This window comes from Elephas maximus, chromosome 1 (assembly GCF_024166365.1).
Source record: "Elephas maximus indicus isolate mEleMax1 chromosome 1, mEleMax1 primary haplotype, whole genome shotgun sequence".
NCBI lineage: Eukaryota > Metazoa > Chordata > Mammalia > Proboscidea > Elephantidae > Elephas > Elephas maximus.
The window spans coordinates 221,078,762-221,098,768 of NC_064819.1; the positions used below are offsets into that span (position 1 = coordinate 221,078,762).

At 40.2% G+C, this 20,007-nt stretch overlaps 2 protein-coding genes across 6 annotated transcripts in view; one reads left to right on the forward strand and one right to left on the reverse strand.

Annotated features, from left to right (window-relative positions):
• Positions 1-3,968, forward strand: part of PCMT1 (protein-L-isoaspartate (D-aspartate) O-methyltransferase) — a 51,894-nt gene extending 47,926 nt beyond the window's left edge. The window contains exon 8 of one of the 2 annotated variants that reach the window (XM_049903428.1): positions 3,181-3,968. Coding sequence is in view for 1 of the 2 variants with exons in the window: in XM_049903419.1 (XP_049759376.1) it covers positions 3,181-3,193 (13 nt within the window). In the remaining variant the exon portion in view is untranslated. The remainder of the gene's footprint in view (positions 1-3,180) is intronic. The other variant, XM_049903419.1, reaches the window with a different exon arrangement.
• A 2,120-nt stretch (positions 3,969-6,088) lies between these two features.
• The window catches only part of LRP11 (LDL receptor related protein 11), a 54,334-nt gene continuing 40,415 nt past the window's right edge, over positions 6,089-20,007 (reverse strand). The window contains exons 6-8 of one of the 4 annotated variants that reach the window (XM_049903362.1): positions 14,374-14,469; positions 12,324-12,502; positions 6,308-6,395 (exon numbers count right to left, since the gene is read on the reverse strand). In XM_049903362.1, the coding sequence (XP_049759319.1) occupies positions 12,348-12,502; positions 14,374-14,469 (251 nt within the window). In that variant the 3' untranslated portion in view covers positions 6,308-6,395; positions 12,324-12,347. Of the gene's footprint in view, positions 6,396-8,554; positions 12,503-14,373; positions 14,470-20,007 lie in introns of those variants that run through there. The other 3 variants (XM_049903353.1, XM_049903388.1, XM_049903372.1) reach the window with 3 other exon arrangements.

Consider the following 20,007-nt stretch of genomic DNA (forward strand, 5'->3'; position numbering starts at 1 on the left):
TACATTTCTGAAAGATAACTCTGGTGTAAAGAGTAGATTGGAAAGAGACAAAACTAGAATTGAAAACAGGAGGTGGTTGTAGCAAATCAAGGGTGAAATGATGGTGGCCTGCATTAAGGCAGTGGTAGTGAGGACAGAGAGAAGTAGATTGGTAGCTACATCTACAAAAAAAAACATCTAGTGTGGCTAAAAAGCCTTCTCCCTCATGTGCTTCTTTGTGAAGATGGAAAGTAGTTGCTTACCATTTTTTAAGTACTTATCCATATTTGGGAATTACCAGTTCAAAAACTCTTCAGTCAACTTCTTGCCAGGCTAGGTGGTTTCTATTTTACATTTTCTTCAGGATTAATGTAACAACTCATCATAGTACTTTCGCATGAACCTTCTCTTATTTCTCACCATCCTTCATCCTTCTCTTCCCGAGGAACCCAGAGATAGGCGTAGTACTTTGGTGAAAGTGAGATCTAGTCTTTGCTGAGGAGGTGTAAGAGGACCATGAGCTCGAAACCATATGAAAAAATTAGCACCAAAGTAGGCATGCTGACTTATAGTGCCAAACAAAGCTACAAACCAGAATGTAGACGTGTGTTTCCTTATACTTGGAAAATGTCACCTGTATTTCTGGTGGATTAATAGAAGGGGGAGATTGCCAGATCTGTAGAGGGTAGACCTAGAATCTGTGGGATTACATTTGTGACTATTGACGTGTAATAGTTTTATTAGTTGCTTCAGAAACTCTTAATACTTTTAAATTTATATTTTATTTCAAATAAGTACATTTATATAGAAATCAATTTTTTTTAATCTTCTGGTAAAAGTTTTCCTTTTGTTTTTAATATCTTTTTGGTAACCAAGGGTCAATGCAGTAGGTTCATCTCTGTAGTTTGTGAAACAGGAATATTGCAGGATTATCATTCTGTAAGTACTTTATTGATATCTTTTTAAAGTGCCACTCGCACATGAAAAAGATGCTGTGAGTTGACGGGGCATTTCCAAGACTGACAGTATAGGGCCTAGGTATCCACTCGGTGCTGTGCTCTCTCTCGCCTCTCTTCTTTATGTGTGTTACAGCATTGTGACAGTATTGTGCATCCTTAAGGGCAGGAATGAATTCTGGTTTTTTGGAAACTTTTTCTCTCTCTCAAATGCTTATAAATCTCGGAAAACACATTACCATCGAGTCGATTCTCACTCATAGCGACCCTACAGGACAGAGCAGAATTGCCCCGCTGGGTTTCCAAGGAGCAGCTGATGGATTTGATCAGCCAACCTTTTGGTCAGCAGCCAGGGTCTTAGCCACTGCACCATCAGGGCTCAGCAAGTCCATTAAATTACTAGAAAACATTCATAGGTTTTGATTGTTTTATTGTTAGGCATGGAGTTACTCTAGTTATGAACATATTTAGTATATATATATAGCAATTTCAAAGAGCCTTTCAAAAAATTTAGGATATACTTTTTTTGTAAGTGATCTATGTATTAAGTCACATAAAGATATTTATGTAGAACTGTAAACATTAAGAAAAATGAGTAACGAAAGTTACTAAATGGATTTGGGAGTATTAGGCAGGTGGTGACAAGGCTGTATATGCACTGGCAGTCAACCTTTATTTCCCCCTGAAGCCTGTATTTTAAAATTCAGGTCTATAACTTAATTCCTTTTCCTTTATTAAAAAAATCTAAACTATGACAGAGAGAGTATTTGGCAAAGTTGCTGTACGATGTTTTTGATGGAGCATTAAGGTTCATGTACAGTATTCTTAATGTTTTGCAGCAGCTCAATGAAATGTGGTCGATTGTTGTAAAAAACCCAACAGTATCATCCGTTCATACTTTAAAAAACACAAGTGAATCCATTTTAGTTTATGAATAGAACAGCACACCTGCAGGTGAATTCCTCCAGATGAAATATCTGCATGCTTGCATGAATTCAAGTCAAAGCTGTTACATGAGAATCACCGTACTGCTGTGTGATAATGGGTTCCTTTAGGAGAGTCTGTTTAGGTGAAGCAGAACTGATCATTTATTGTTTAACAGATATTCTAATACTGTTATGACAAACGCAGCTTATGGGAAAAGTAATTTTTTAAATATTTTCTTGTACAATTTTTAAAATTCATTTTTTTAAAAAGCAAATTATCAGATAACCCCTTAATTCACCATTTACCTGTGAAATATAAGTTATTTCACCTTCCCTTTAAAGCTTATTTTGACGTTTCATTTTAAAATTTTTATTACAGGCAGGTTGCAAGAATAGTACAAAAAACTCCTGAGTTCCTTTATCCAGAGTTACCAATGAACATTTTTCCATATTCGGTTTGTCATTTTCTCTCTCTACACAAATATATATGAATTTTTTTTTCCCCAAATCATTTGAGATTTAGTTGGAAACATCATGACTCTTTATCCCTAAAGTACTTGAGTCTCTAATGATGTTTTTGTTCACTCAGGTTACCCTCAAATATGAGGCCTTTAGGGTTTTCTGGTTGTTTTATGTATTTTCTCCCGCTTTTAACAGCTTTGTTGAGGTGTAGCTTAGATAACATGCCATTTACTTTAGACGGCATCTTTATGATTCCTTCCTTCCTCTCACTGGCAGTTGCTGGCACAGTGCTGCATGCGGCTGAGCGAATGGTTTCGTTCGGAGCTGATAAAGCTGCCTTATGAAATCAGCTGACAGGTATATATTATACCTACAGGTGATGCCTTTTCTCCCAAAGAGTTTGGGTTGAGATTGACCAGCTGAACAATTGCTAACAGACACTCTAAGCAGAGGACTAAATTTTTGTCCAATTTTGTGACTGTAACCATACAATTTTATAAATCATTTGAACTCTCAATACTCAAGTTGTCATTTTACAATAAACAGTATTAGCATGATGATCCTAGATCTAAAACAGTTAGGATTTCCCTGAATTATTGATCTTGAAGGAAGAAAGTTATCTTTAGAATTAAGAAACAAAGAACTCAGGACTTTCAATTTCATACCTCACTCTGAAGTGGCAGAAACATGTTTGAAGTGGCTGACTTCCATTTTTGCTTTGATTTGGGATTGTTTGCTTTTTTTTTTTTTTTAAACACATTGCTTGGGATCAGTGTGTTTTTACTGATTTAGTAGTTGTATCTGTCAGAAGCTGGGGTCTGTAATTCTTACTTCTGTTTCTCTCTCTTCCCCCCCAGGGATGAACTGTAAGAGCGACATCAGCTTGACCAGTACGTAACGTTACAGTGGATTGCTCATCTCAGTCCTCAGCTTTTTGAAAACCAACAGCATCACAGCTTGTTTTGGACTTTGTTACACTATGATTTTCAGCATGAAAATGTGTGGTTGTCTAGAGTTTCTAATTCTCAAAGAGGCACATAGCCAAATTGGTAGAGGAAGGATGCAGAGTATAAATTTGTGTTTATTACTTTAACATGCCCACATTTTACTTTAAAACATTAAAAGAAGCAGTTCTACAAAATGGAAAACTTAGTTTGTGAATTCTGATTTGAGGAGTGATTTTTCTTGGACACTTAATTCTCTTCTGATATTAATTTATCAGATTGCTTTTGTGCATCAGATAACACTGTCTTTCACAAGTTAAGATTCTTGCTATTTGGATGTCTGATAGATGCTACTAAGAAAATAGAGATGAGCTTCCTTGTTAAAGCTTTGATGTGGTGTCATAGAATAGCATGTTGTAGATACAATCAGCTGCTTTGTTACCTTAAAACTAAGCATTTGTAAATATTAAAACTTAAGATGGCAGGTGATGTCCCCTAACACACTCAGCTGTTCAGATTGGACATAACTTAGTTCTTCCTTTCTCTCTTTAAAAATTGTAGGAGACTTGTAGCTCAGTATTGTTTCTGTTTCTCATTTGCTGCTGAGTATATGAATTTCACATGCTGTGTAAGCTGTGTCCTCGTTACCGAACAGTTTATGCAGTGCTGCTTTGCCAAATAAAGTCAAAAGTAAAACAGGCTTTGGTGGTGTTTGAATATGGAAGAATGAACATGTCCACCAGATACAGATCATGGAGGAAGAATTGTTTCCTTTCCTTGATGCTCCCTTTTGTGTAATCTGATGAGGTAAACAGCGTGAGTCCAGTTGTACATTTGTAGAACGTGAGTACACGCCCTGAAAACAAAGACCATACCTCTTTTGTCATTTTTCTCTGCCTGGCACAAGGCAAATCCTGTAGCAGATGTACAATAAATGCCGAATGAGTGAGTGGATAATTGACAATGTGAGGGAAGGATAGGGTTGAGGATAAACATAGCAAAACCCGTCTCTCTCCTATAAATAGATCTATTACGTAATGATTTTAACATGAGTTTCTAAGGAGGCAGTGGTGCTTTGGGATCTTGTTTAAATATTATGTTTTTTTTATACCTCTTATAATAGGATTGTAGTTTTTCTGAGGGGTCTAGAACTTGGGGAAATATAACCTCTAGAACTATGAGAATGAGCACTCCCAACCATGCCCTTCCCATGCTGTGCGTGCCTGCGTGTAATCAGGCAAGTAGGTTACTCAGTGGGACTGTGAGACACACCTCTCCTCCCACTTCTTACAAAGTATTAGACTTTAAAATCTAACTTAAAAAATCTTAAATATTACCTCTATTTTTTCTTTAAAACTGACTTTTAACTCATGCGTACATCTTTTCACAAGTGTCTCTCCTTGGGTGAGGTTTCAGACGCAGGAAACTCTTAGGTGTCAGCTAGTATTATTTGGTGCCCAGAACTCTGAGTTTAAGCTCACTGCTGGCTTCAGTTTGCTGTTGCTGTTTATTGCTTCTGGACCCAGACCATAAACCGTCACAGTTCAGGACTCGGTGTCATTTGAAGTAGTTGGAGGGCAAATATTCTTTAGGACTTAAAATTAGTTCTTAAATTTATCCATCAATCTGTATCTTTGGTAGCCATTGCCTACATTTTATTTTCCGTAAATCCCCTTGTTAGCTTTTGGAGAGGCTGTAATCTAGTTGAGGAGACAGTTTATAAATATGGTGAGACAACTCAGGGCCACTTGATTGGTAGAGACAAGTGCTTTGCCTCAAACATTGTTCTAGCATTGCTCTTGGACTTTACACTTTTGTGAATTACAACTTGAAAAAGTTGAATCGATAGGAATGGATTTTAAGGGAAGACCAGTAAATGGGTAGAGAGAGAAATAATGAATTACAACCAGGTCTAAGAGCTTTTCTTTGTAAGAGGGTTGAATTTATGTATGTGTGTAGGTCACAGACAAGAAATGTCTCTTTAATCTTCAGTAGTCATAATTTTTTTTTTTTTTTTAGTCATAATTTCCAATTACTGTTTCACGTTTTGGTAGTAGAAATTATTTCCTTACATAACACAGAGGGCAGCAATGAAAAATATTTCAGAAAGTCCTAATCTAGTGAGGTCCCATCGAAACAAGGTTTGTGCTATGGATTTGGTTTTATCAAAGCCACATTTAGCTCTCAGGATTTATAAAATAGAAACCTGAATTATTAAGAATTTCACTTTCCCTCAAAGGTTTCAACTCTTTCAGCCAGTAACAGAAAAAAATAAGACTTAAAAAATAATCCACTAACATTTTCTATGTAAATATTAAAAATTCCATTGCCCCCAAATTCTCATAAAAAGACCAGACTTAATGGTCTGACTGAGACTAGAGGAATCCCAGCGGTCATGGTCCCCAAACCTTCTGTTGGCCCAGGACAGGAACCATTCCTGAAGACAACTCATCAGACATGGAAGGGACTGGACAATGGGTAGGAGAGAGATGCTGATGAAGAGTGAGCTACTTGTATCAGGTGGACAATTGAGACTGTGTTGGCACCTGATACAAGTAGCTCACTCTGGAGGGGAGATAGGAGGGTAGAGAGGGTTAGAAACTGGCAAAATAGTCACGAAAGGAGAGACTGGAAGGGCTGACTCATTAGGGGGAGAGCAAGTGGGAGTATGGAGTAAGGTGTATATAAGCTTATATGTGACAGACTGACTTGGTTTGTAAACATTCACTTAAAGCTCAATAAAAATTATTTAAAAAAAAGTCTTGCAGCTAAGTTTAATAAAGACGAACAATTCATTCAAAAAAAAAATTCCATTGCCTTAATTAATTAAAAAAAAATGTCTTGGATGAAGTACAGCCAGAATGCTCCTTAGAAGTGAGGATGACAAAACTTCATCTCACATACTTTGGACATGTTATCAGGAGGGACCATTCACTGGAGAAGGACATCATGCTTGGTAAAGTAGAGGGTCAGCAAAAAAGTGGAAGACTCTCAATGAGATGGATTGACACAGTGGCTACAACAATGGTCTCAAACATAGCAACAATTGTGAAGATGTCACAGGACTGGGCAGTGTTTCGTTCTGTTGTACATAGGGTCGCCTTGAGTCGAAGTAGACGCTACAGCACCTAACAACAATTTAAAAAAATGCCATTGTTAAAAAAAAGTTGACTACTCTTATAGTTGGTTAAATTGTACCTATACTAAAGCATTTAAAAATTCAGTGGATTCAAAAATAACTTTTTAAATAATGCTTTTGAATTCTTTGAAACTATTGTTGGTATGTGATTGTCAGCCAAGAAATAAAGCTCCTTAGTAATTTTGTCTCATTAGAGAGGTAGGTGTTTCTGGTTTTCAGATAATGTTAAAATTTTTTTCCAATAATTTGGTTTAGTACATTCTAACAGGATGGCACTAAAAGAATACTAGTATTGCAAATGAAATAAATACAGGCAATTAAAAAAAATTCTAAGTGGGGCTCAAAAAGCCAATAACTTACTTTAGGTAAGTATTAAATTTAGGTAAGAGAAGGGTATACATCATCATTCCCTACAATTTATTGTGTTCTTAAATAACTATACACCCACTGCTGTCGAGTCAATTCCGACTCATAGCGACCCTATAGGACAGAGTAGAACTGCCCCATAGAGTTTCCAAGGAGCGCCTGGTGGATTCGAACTGCGAACCCTTTGGTTAGCAGCCGTAGCACTTAACCACTATGCCACCAGGGTTTCCTGAATAACTATACCTCAGTAAAATGACTTCTGATTAGATTTCAGTTGCATCTCTCTGTTTCTCCTGTTTCAGGAAGATTTCTGAAAGACATTGTTTTGGCTCAGATAAAGGATAGCTCAAATAGAGTGCCAATGAAAGAATCCTGCTCAAAGAAAATTGGTCCATGGGACCCCAGAAAGTTTATGTATTGTGATATAATAAAAAGGAGATCGAGTCCAGTGATTTCCTTACCTAATCCTTCAGCTACCATGGCTACAATATAATTGTTTCCCCACTTTGGGCTTCATCTTCTTAATTAACTTTGTGTCACTGAGGTCAGAACTCTGTATACAGAAGTGCTCTGTTGGTTGGTGGGAGAAAAAAAAAAAGTGACATCTGACTTTCAGTTCCCATGGAGTGCTTTGCTGGTCTGGTGAATCCCTGGGGGCCTCCAACCTTTTTGCTTTCATCATGAGAGGAAACCCTGGTGACTTAGTGGTTAAGAGTTACAGCTGCTAACCAAAAGGTCAACAGTTTGAACCCACCAGGTGCACCTTGGAAACCCTATGGGGCAGTTCTACTCTGTCCTATAGGGTCGCTATGAGTCAGAATCCACTTGACAGCAACAGGTCCCCCTCCCCCCCATTCTGAGAGGAAGTTCTAGAGCTACTGGGTCTGAGGAGCTCATCCTTACTCAGGTGAAGGGTCCCAATAGGATGGGCATCATAGAAGACTTTCTTTGTCCAAAGGGAGGTGACAACACTGAAGGCATTTTAGGTGTGAAAGGGAAGCAGTCCAGGGGCCTGCAACAGCTGGGGACGTGTATTTGAAGCCCCACATTCTGAAACCTAGGAATTACATTAGGGATCAAAACCACTGCAGAATGTCCATGTAAATACTACTGTGTCCATTTTAAATCAATTAGAAAAAGGTGTGTGGGGGGGTATATTTTCTGGGAAATAAAGGCCTGCTTTTCTTTAGGATGGAGCCCTGGTGGCACAGTGGTTAAGAGCTCCGCTACTAATCAAAAGGTCAGCAGTTCGAATCCACCAGCCCCTCACTGGAAACCCTAAGGGACAGTTTTGTCTTGCCCTGTAGGATCACTATGAGTTGGAATCGACTCCATGGCAATGGGGATTTCTTTAGGATGTTGGCTCCCTTAGGGATTAGGAGGTAGGCAACAGAGGTAAGGCAGGCCAGAAGTTTTAGGTAGGAGTTTTAAGGGTATCAGATTATTGCTGCCTCACCTACCCTCACTGGAGAAAAATACTGAAGGCATGGTGGTAGCGCTTTAGTTTAGGGCATTTATGCAGTCTCAGACCGGGCCATTGATGATTCCGATTTCTTAGTCTTCTATATACAAATCTCTAGACAATATCTTTTGATTTATTTGGACATTTGAGTTTTCAGCTAAATTTTATGAAAATGAGAAGACCAAACAAACTTTTTAAAGTCCATATAGTCAACACAATTTTTCCTTTTTGTAAAAATGGAAATTATTTTTGTATTAAAACTTGTCTAGAAAAGTTTCTGAAGTTTTGAAATTACTTTGTAAGAAGCTCTTTAAGCTGAATAATATTGTAAGTTGGTCTCTTTCCAGTTTACATGTGGTGACAGGATGAAGACATGCTTAGACCGAAATAAAGCAAATGTAATAAGAGAATGCTCAGTTCTAACCATTCAAATCCATTCCCAAAAAAAGTCAGCTTTGGACTGTCAGCCCTTAAGTTCATCCTTGGTGGTTTCGTATTTAGCCAAAGAATTTATAGGTGTTTAGCCATTAAAATAGCCATAATATCCACTTTAGAGTACTAGAACTGAATAGGGCAAAAATTCTGGGAAAGTGGGGCCAGAAACCAAAAAACAGTCAGCAACACAGTTGTTTAAAAAGCCAAGGGTATGAAAACATCTGTGAACTTCAATCTAAGCTTTTCCCTCTTTGTATTCAACTTGGGCAGTTCTTTGTTAGACATCCAATGTCATTCAGCTTTGATGCCAAGAACTGCAGAAAACCTGGAGTCCGGAGAGGAAACATATGGCTGGCGTAGCTCTGAGAGGAACAAAGTGGCACATTCCCAAAAGAGAGCAAACCAAAACATGAGAGGAATTGTTTGGGGCAAAATAACTTATCAGTGACCCCATTATAGAATCTCAGGACACTGATACTTATGTTAAGGGGACATCATCAACCTGATGTTGACTGGGACATCTGAAGGTAAGGACGGCCTGGGGCACATCACATTGTAGTATGTCTATGTAGGTGAAAGTCAGCTAAACCCACCAGCAGGGTCTGCCTTGATCAGCAAAACTGAGGACAAACAGAAACATCCATCACCGTGTTTGGGTCAAGGGAAAATTACCAAAAAGCAACATGAATGACCACCAATGACTGAAAGGAGGGTGTTAGTAAATATGAGAGGGAGCCGAGGGGCCAAACCATAAGTTTTGAAAAGTCACTGGGGGAAAGATGAAAACATTCTGGTATTTTCCTATGAAAGGGAACATATTTGGACACAGGTGAACTGAAACGTTCAAATGCTGTGAACAGATGGAGTAGCTGTTGTCTACTTGTACTGAGGATAAAAGGGAAAATTAAGTTTAAATTTTCAGGAAGATGACTTAGATGGTTTAATTCATGAGAACATGTTTGAGAGGAAAACGGTCTTCCCTTATAAAATTATTTTCGACTTGTCTTAAATGCAGTTTGGCCCATCTAATAGTATACATATTTTGTAGGCCTTAATTCTCCTTCCCTCCAATATGCTTTATATGGCGGTGGGCAAGTCTCATTTCTCTAATCCTCAGTCTCCCCCTCTGTAAAATGGGGTTGATATGATTAAATCCAGGTAATACAGTAGCAGCTCAGTAAATATTGGCTCATTATTACTATGATTATATTAAAAGGTTGTAAAAAAGGCTTAAGAATAAAATACAGTTTATTAAAGGAATATTGTTTACATAGATACTGACATCTTAAGTATTTCAATGCCACAGCAATACTAAAAGGGGTTTAACGTCCTCTATTTTTTTTTTTTACTATAAAAGATGTGCTGAATGATGCATGCCTCATCAGTTTTCACTTTATTGGTATGTCTACAGGTGGCATCCTTCTATGTAAAAACAAACTGCACAGCATCGCATAAAAAGTACAAACATCTTAAGCTCATTCACAGTTAATTTCACTCAACTGCCCTTAAGAAATCTAAATCTGCTCAATGCTAAACATTCAACAAAATGCTTGAGATTCTCAGGAAACAAAAACGATAATTTGTTTTTCCAGAAGTAACTTTCCATTTGTTAATGTTTTGATATGTTATACGCCCCCCATCCAAGTTGCTAAAAGAACAGCCTACCTTAGGTTTAATCAGAAAGTAAAATGTTCTAGACTCTAGTTTTAAAAGATTTGCACTTACGGAAAAAAAAAAATATGGAAGTGAGAACATGTCAGTGTAGAGAGGCACCGTACTGTACATTCTTCTCAGAATAATTTCTAGAATGTGTATAATCCTGGCAGGGAGTGCTCATGGCAGGAATTTGCCTTTAAAATCTGAGAGATTACGGAAGGGGGATTTAAGATAGATGCCAATTTTCTATAAAGATGAATTTAAGCAAAACTGCTATTTATGCTCTGGAAATACATAAGCCTGGCATTAGCTGATTACATGAAACGTTTTATACTGTTAAAAAAAAAAATGGGGGAAAAAAAACTGGCTCGTTCTATTGGATGAGACAATCTGCTGATAACTAAACATGGTGATATTTTTATAAAAGCTGCACCCAGAAATCTGTTCGGTGTTCAGCTTTTCTACTTGAATACATTTCTCTCGTCCATCAACAAAGAGGGATGTTGAAAACGGGCACCTATATAAGTGAGAAACTGGACCATGTGGCAGCGTTGAGGAGATAGATGAAAGCACTACTTGTCCTTCCTCGCTTTGCCCTCAGCTAATTTTCTGTTGGGACTCTTGGCCTGCCAGAGTCTCTGCTTCCACCTTGATTTCCTGTGTCGTTCCCTAGCCCTCTTAGAGCTGTCTGTAGCCCAAAGGCTGAGTTTCTTCTCCCACAGGTCTGTCTACTGAGGTAGCCACCTACTGACATGATGTCAGAGGCAGGGAAGAACCCAAATTTTCCTTCCCTGAGGCCTCACTGGCCTGTCCAGAGGTTTCTAATTTAGCTATTCCTGCAATAGGTAACATCTCATTGAAGGTGTACACTCAACTGAGATCCAGTCTAAAAAACAGATTTTGAATGGGAGAGGAGAAAGAAGAGCACTGGGAGCTTAAGGGAGGAATAACAGAAGGGCTACAGAACAAGGGGACACTGTGCATTAAGGGGCCCATCCAGGGATGCCAAGACCAATCAATAGTTGGCTTCTGAAGAGTGAAGGGTTAACACTGACATCCAAAGGCCACCTTTGCCATACTGAATCTTTTGCCTTGGCTAACTACAAATTTCTATTTTCAGGTATAACCTATTGTTGTCAAATTGATTTTGACTCATAGTGATCCTATAAGACAGAGTAGAACTGCCCCATAGGGTTTCCAAGGCCTCATTTGCATGTGAAAGCTGGACAATGAATAAGGAAGACTGAAGAAGAACTGATGCATCTGAATTATGGTGCTGGTGAAGAATACCGAATAGACCATGGACTGCCAGAAGAACAAACAAATCTGTCTTGGAAAACGTACAGCCAGAACGCCCCTTAGATGTGAGGATGGTGAGATTTTGTCTCACGTACTTTGGACCCATTATCAGGAGGGACCAGTCCCTGGGGAAGGACATCACGCTTGGTAAAGCAGACTGTCAGCAAAAGAGAGGAAGACCTTCAGCGAGATGGACTGACACAGTGGCTGCAACGATGGGCTCAAGTACAGCAACGATTGTGAAGATGGCACAGGACCAGGCAGTGTTTCGTTCAGTTGTACACAGAGTTGCTATGAGTCGGAACTGACGGCACCTAACAACAGCAATCTTTATGGAGGCAGACTGCCACATCTTTCTCTTGCAGAGCTGCGAGTGGGTTCAAACTGCTGACCTTTTGGTTAGCAGCTGAGCCCTTTAACCACTGTGCCACCAGGGCTCCTGATTTTCAGGTATAGCTTATGTAAAATCAGAATTGGATTTGTAAAAGTCTATTTAATCAGATAGACTCTTCTCTAAATTTCAGAATATTTTACATACTTCCCAAGGAAAATCTTTCTGCAATAAATAATAAAAACAAAAGTTTGGGATTTGCAGAATTTGGGTGTTTAGTCATTTTCCTAGCATAATTAAAAACAAAAGAGGTTGTAGATTTCCGGAACCTGATACATGTATAAATTATAAGTGGAACATGTCCTTACCCCAAGCTATTTAAATTAGATTTATTATAGATACATCCCATTTATGAGGTAGTCAGATTCCTCAGATGTTATGGGACGAGCTTTTTTAAGTTTCTGTTTCACCAGTCGTAGTCGGCAAACAACCATGAGAAGCAGCAAAGCAGTGATAGCTAGGCCCAGGGCCAGGGGGAGCACTGCACCTGTAAAAAGTTTAGACATAAAAAAGCTAGGTCAGTGATTAACAAGAACAGTTGCCATTTACTATGTGATAAGCCCTCTGCAGACACTGTTTAATCCAAACAACTCTATTAAGTAGGTCCTAGTTTTTTTTTTTTAGTGTTTTGCAGACAAACTGAGGTACAAAGAGGTTAAATAATTTGCCTAAAGGTATGTAACTTGTGAGTTGCAGGCTAGATGTCAAACTCAGACCTCTTTAATACCAACACTGTAGCAGGTTCCTACGAAATTCGTACACCATCAGCGGCTACAAATATTGCAGTCGGATCACCCATATATCCATCTGTAATACGTAAAAAAAAAAGGACATTCTGGCTGTATGAAATGTTTTCATTATCGCCATTGATTACATTTGTGGATTCATACATGGTCATTCTCTCTTAAAATCACTATGGACCAACTCCTGGTTTCTTGTTCTGGTTAAGGCTTAATAAAGTTATTTCCTTTTTAAACCAGGGAATCTACTCTTAGCCAGTAGGACTATTGCTGAAGACTAACTTCAATATCTATTCTGGTGTGAGTTTGACCAGGGGTATTTAAGGAAAATATCTCTCTAGTTTTCCTGCAGGGCTGGTCCTAGATGCCCAGACCAGAAGTGGCCTTTAGAGGCTTACACAAGTCTGGAAAAGACAGGGTGTACCCAGATCAGTCTTGCTTATCAAGATCAGCAGGCTCTATTCTTAGACTGGTCTACTCTGCTGTCAGGCCAGGTTTGGAGATGCGATGCTGGAACTATTTTTAGCTGCAGGGGCCTTGCCAACTGGTGGAATTAGAGGAGTGAAAACCTCCACTGGGTAAGCTGATTCCATAACAACATTTTCTTTCATTCATTTATTCATTCATTCTGCATTAATGAAGAGCTTTCCCGGTGTCAGACACTGAGCTAGGTGCTGGTAACTAAAGATAATAAGCCCATAGTAAGTAGTGTGAGCACTGTTTTAAGCACTTTATATCTTAATTAGTTCTCACAACAACAGTATGAGTTGGTCATATTACTGTCCCCATTTTACAAATGGGGGAACTGAGGCATCAAGAATTAAGTGACTTGCCTAAGATGGTGTGGCAAGTGGGGGAGCTGGGGTATGAACCCAGACAGAGCAGCTGGACAGCCCATGATTTTTTTAGCTAAAAAACAATTAAAAATATGGAATTAATGGTCCTCTTCAAAAAAAAAATTTTTTTTTTCTTCTGCTTACTAAATATTCCCTCTCCCTCCTCTGCCTTTCCTCTATTCCTCCTGGCTTCTGTTTTTGTCACTACAGAACTTGGAGAGGACTAGGTACTCTAAGACTTTTGCTCTTACTGTATAATAAATAACTCACAAAAATTGGCCATCAATTATTTACTGAGCTCAGGCCAGGAGCCAAGCAGTGTCCTAAATGGTCCCAGGCATTCTCCCTAACAACTCTGAAGCAGATAGAGTTACTATCCCCATCTTACCAACAAAGAAATAGAGATCCAGAGAGAGAGAAAACAGCCTGCCCAGGGTCATAGAGTTTAGTACTGGAGTAAGGATTTGAACCTTGACATCCGATTCTAGACCCTGTGTTCTTACCCACCATGCCATAGAATATTACAGCTGGAAGGGACCACAGTGACGGTCTGGTCCAATCGACTTATAAAGAGGAAACTGATGTTCAGAGGTATCAGCTTGCCAGTTCAAGAGCCCAAAGACGCAGCGTGACCTAGGAGACGAGAAGACACTTCCTCTGGCCCACAGGTCGTTGCTCCTGTCACGAACTCCTGCCGCGTCATCTAATGTCCTTGAAGACTACGCGGCACCTGCTTCTGCAGACTTCCATACTCCGCACTGAGTTTCAAGGTATGCTTTTACCTGTTTCTGGGGCTGGGTGTTCCCCTCCTCTTCGATCACTCTTTGACTCAAAACTAAAAGTTTCCTCTTTTTGGTTGTTCCCTGAGGAGCTACCACCTGCAGAAAAGGAACAGTATATATGGGAAGTACGTCAGGAGCTTCAGGAAAAAGGTGTGAAAAGGCAGCCTTACTTCTCTCTTTAAAGGTGAACTGTGGAGAAGACCTGCAGGGTTTATTTCTCCAATAAGCGTGGGCCTTATATCTGAGTCCCTGGGAAGTGCAAATGGCTAACTGGTTTGGCTGCTTGGAGGTTTGAGTCTCCTGAGAGCTGCCTCCAGAGAAAGGCCCGGTCAGCTACTTTTGAAAAATCAGCCCCTGAAAACCCTATGCGTACAGTTCTACTCTGACATGTACACATGGGGTCACCATAAATAGGAGTCGAACTAAGGGCAACTGGTTTTCATACTTGATACTAAAACACTAGATAACTAATGCAATCAATTTAATATAGCAGATTCTGTGACTAGTACGAAACCACTAGATGGAGAAGGGGGAGTGAGCTAACTGCTGAAACTACCACCACCCCTGGAGAAGGAAGGAAAGGCCTCGGGCGAGAAAAGTCAAGGTTAGTCTCTAGGCTTCATGCCATAAAGAGCAAACGGTAAACAGTGAAGAGAGGGGTTTATTTTAAAATGGAATGGTCAGCATCCCCCGTGTCTGTGGAACTCACCAGGATGTTTCATTTTCTCACCACATCCCTGCCTGGGTTATCAGTAGCTCTGTTTCTGTTGGCTAGGCTCAGGGAGGTCTAGTGCTTGCCCAGCTACACTCAAGAAGGATGGGGGTCACAGGGCTGGGATTTAAATTCAAATGTGTCTAACTGCTTGTTGGTGGAGATAAGCCCTCATCTCTGATATGATGATATGTTGTTAAATGTCTAACCAATGTATTCAGTGATCATATAATATTTAGAGCAAATATAAGGAAAGATAAAATCTTAGGATTTTTTCCCCGGGTTCTGATGAGTCATTACTGTGCCATTCTATCATTTCCCATCTAGTAATTTACAACTTTTGTGTATTTACTGAGGAGCCCTGGTGGTGCAGGGCTGCTAACCCAAAGGCTGGTGGCTGGAGTTTCAAATCCACCAGCTGCTCCACGGGGAGAAAGATGTGGCAGTCTGCTTCCTCAAAGATTACAGCCTTGGCATCTGGGGTCTTAAACACTTGTAAGCGGTCCTCTAAGATGTATCAATTGGTCCCAACACACTTCGAGCAAAGGAGAATGAAGAACACCAAAGACACAAGGAAAATATTAGCCCAAGAGACAAAAGGACCACATAAACCAGAGACTCCATCAGCCTGAGACCAGAAGAACTAGATGGTGTCTAGCTCCCATCAATGACCACCCTGCCAGGGGACACAACAGAGAGTCCCTGACAGAGCGGGACACAAATTCATGTAAAAAGACCAGACTTAATGGTCTGACTGAGACTGGAGGGACCCCTGAAGCCATGGCCCCTGGACGCTCTGTTAACCCAGAACTGAAACCATTCCCGAGGCTCATTCTTCAGACAAAGAATAGACTGGACTATATAAAACATAAAATAATACTCATGAAGAGTGTGCTTCTTAGTTCAACTAGATAAACAAGACCAAAGGCAGGAAGCGACAGGAACTGATTGAATGGACACAAGAAACCCAGAGTGGGAAGGGGGAATGTGCTGTCACACTATAAGGATTGGAACTAATGTCACATAACGATGTGTGTATAAATTTTTTTATGAGAAATTAACTTGAGCTGTAAACTTTCACCTAAAGCACAATAAAAAAATTAGTTAATTAAACCATTCAAAGAAAAAAAAGATTACAGCCTTGGAAACCCTATGGGGCAGCTCTACTCCGTTACATAGGGTTGCTATGAACTTGACAGCAATGGGTGGGTGTGTTTATTGACCCAAAACCAGTTGCCATTGAGTTGATTCTGACTGATGTTGACCCCGTGTGTGTGTCAGAGAAGAACTGTGCTCTATAAGGTTTCCAATGGCTGATTTTTCAAAGTAGATTGCCCGGCCTTTCTTCTATGGTGCCTCTGGGTAGACTTGAACCCCCAGCCTTGTGATTAGTGGTGAAGTGTTGGCCGAGTATTAACCATGTGGGCCACCCAGGGACTCAGTACATTGACAATACAGTAATTAATGGGGTGCCTACTCATTAGTTACAGAGTTACCCTCATGCTCTGTGATTTCAAATGGGATTCTGAGTAATATAATGCACAATGGTAATGCATTCAAAATGATTTGCTAACATGAGGAATTTTATTGAGAAACAAAAAAAAATTAAAGCTTCTTTGCTCATACAGTGAAAAAATGTTTATAATACTTGCGACTGCAGTAAGATTATTTAAAGATAGTATATAAAATTTTTTTGGTAATTTCTACTGAGCAATACATGTGAATTTAATAAGCAGCACAAAGTCAACTGGATAACGCAAAATGTAAAGGTATTACATGCTCTACTAGAGACAGAAAGCAGTCATATAAATTATCGTTGCAGTCGTGTGTTAATGCCATCGAACAGAAGATTACAAATACATTTATTTCACCAAGCCAGTTGCCATCAAGTTGATTCTGACTCATAGTAACCCTAAGTGTTTTAGAGTAGAACTATGTTCCACAGGGTTTTCAACTGCTGTCATCTTTTGGACATAGATAACCAGACCTTTCTTCCAAGGTGCCTCTGGGTGGATTTGAACCACCAGCCTTTCAGTTAGCAGTTGAGTGCTTAACCCTTTGCTCCACCCAGGGACTCCATTTCATTAGGTGTCTTTTCCCTCACTCCTTCATCCCACTAGTCACCATATCATGCAAACCATTTCTCCCACGCCCTCTGAACTATCTCCTGGCCACGTTCTTCTACCCTATCCTCTCGGGCACAGCTGTGGGTCTTCATCTCCTTTGGCTCGAGCCCCACAACAGCCTCCTCCAGCCTTTCTGTTTTGGATATTCCTGCCCACTAAGTGTGACTGTAAGGGGTATTCGTCCACACTTACTCAGCTTATCAGTACAGGGAGGTTAGCCCATGCTTGCTTCTCTCGGCCAAGACCACAGCAGGCTTGCACATTCTCCTGTGCCATGTCACTCTCCAGGCGTGCCGGCTGTCTATAGCCAATAACTTTGGCTCTCCTCCATGAACACCAAGTCACACAGAGTGACAGAGATGAGTGAGGCACAAGCAACTCCTAGCAGGCTAGAATATCCCTCTCCCGCCTGCCACGTCCTTGTACTGTGGTGGCTTGTGTGTTGCTGTGATGCTGAATGCTATGTCATCGGTATTTCAAACACCAGCTGGGTCACCCATGGTGGGTAGGTTTCTGTAGAGCTTCCAAACTAAGACAAACTAGGAAGGAAGTACTAGAAATCTAGTTTTGAAAATTAGCCAGTGAAAACCTTACGGACTACAGCAGAATGTTGTCCGATAAAGACACGTCATCAGGAAAGACCAACTGCTAGAAAAGAATATCATCTTTGGTAGATGGCCAACAAAAATGAGGCAGATCCTCAATGAGATGGTCTGACACACTGGCCACAACAATGGACTCAAACATACCAATGCTGATGAAGATGGTGCAGGACTGGGCTACATTTCGTTCCGTTCTACATAAGGCTGCCACGTGTCAATGCTGACTTGGTGACAACTAACTATGACAACAGACTATCACACTTTACTTTTCAAGTTGATTTCTGTTACTGTCCACCTCACTGTAGCGGTGGAAGCCCCACTTCCATCCAGACAGTGAGGGGAGAGGAAAGGAAGGAGAGGAACCAGGGGACACTGGTGAAGGAAGGCGGTGACCACAGTGGAACTGAAGGAGAAGGAGGCGACCAGGTAAAAGCTGTCACTGTGCTGGGCTGACAGGTGCACAGCTGCCCAGCCAGGAGGGAAATGTTCGTCAGCTGGAGCTGCAGGGACCCACGTCCCAGGAGAAGGATGGGGACAGGGAATACTGCACCTAAATTATGAGGCTGGGGTAGCACTGGGGCTACCAAGAACGTGAACTCGCCTGCACAGCAAGAGGTTTTCCAGTACAGTGATTTCAATGCCTTTGTATCTTTTGGACCAGTAACATTCCAAAATAATTCTGGAGGCCAGTTTAGGATTACCAACTTTTTATTTTGCCAAAAAAACAAACAAAAAAAAACCCACTGAACTGCTGCCATCAAGTCAACTCTGACTCCAAAGGATGGAGTAAAACTGCCTTGTAGGGTTTCCAAGGAGCAGATGGTGGGTTTGAACTGCCAGTTTTTTTTGGTTAGCAGCTGTAGCTCACCGTAGCTATTGTCAAGGAAACCTTAAAAGAAATGACCATCTATTACAACCATCGCTTTCACTTGATTATAAAGTAAGGGTATATCTAACCTTCACATGAGGAAGGAGCTAATTACGTAAAAGGGATAGCTCTTTAAATTGAAGAAAAAAAAAAAAAAAACCCCGATTGCCTTTAAGCTGACTCTGACTCATGGCGACCCCATATGTATCAGAGTAGAACTCTGCTCCCTAGAGCTTCCGTGGCTGATTTTTTGGGAAGTAGATCATCAGGCCTTTTTTCTGAGGCACCTCTGGGTGGACTCAAACTTCCAAAACTTTTGGTTAGCACCACCCAGGGATGCGGTACACGTCACGGGGTTGCTCTGAGGTCCACAGGCGTGCACAGTGACAGGCACTTGGGGAGTATTCAATGTAGGAAAATTATTATTTTTTAAATCAGAGTATATTTCACTGAACCCTTAGATGTGCAGAACTCAGCAAGGACAGTGGTCACGAAGCACTACTCCAGATGCTTGGGCTTCCTCATATTGTACTTGAGCCCCAGCAGGACAGATCTGGAGATTTTATTATGTATGTTTCTCATCTAAGTAGCTATACTAAAGAATTGTAAGTTACACCAAACTCATTCTACGAAGCCACCATATCCCTGATACCAAAACCAGGTAAAGACACCACAAGAAAAGAAAATTATAATCCTATATCCCTCATGAACGTAGATGCAAAAATCCTCAGCAAAATTCTAGCCAATAGAATTCAACAACATATCAAAAAAATAATTCACCATGACCAAGTGGGATTCATACCAGGTATGCAGGGATGGTTCAACATTAGAAAAACAATTCATGTAATCCACCACATAAATAAAACAAAAGACAAGAATCACATGATTTTATCAACTGATGCAGAAAAAGCATTTGACAAAGTTCAACACCCATTCATGATAAAAAGTCTCAGCAAAATAGGAATAGAAGAAAAACTCCTCAACATAATAAAGGGCATTTATACAAAACCAATAGCCAACATCACCCTAAATGGAGAGAGCCTGAAAACATTTCCACTGAGATCGGGAACAGACAAGGATGCCCTTTATCACTGCTCTTATTCAACATTGTGCTGGAAGTCCTAGCCAGAGTAATCAGGCTAGTTAAAGAAATAAAGGGCATCCAGATTGGCAAGGAAGAAGTAAAAGTGTCTCTATTTGCAGACGACATGATCTTACACACAGAAAACCCTAAGGTATCCTCCAGAAAGCTACTGAAACTAATAGAAGAGTTCAGCACAGTATCGGGATACAAGATAAACACAAAAATCAGTTGGATTCCTCTAC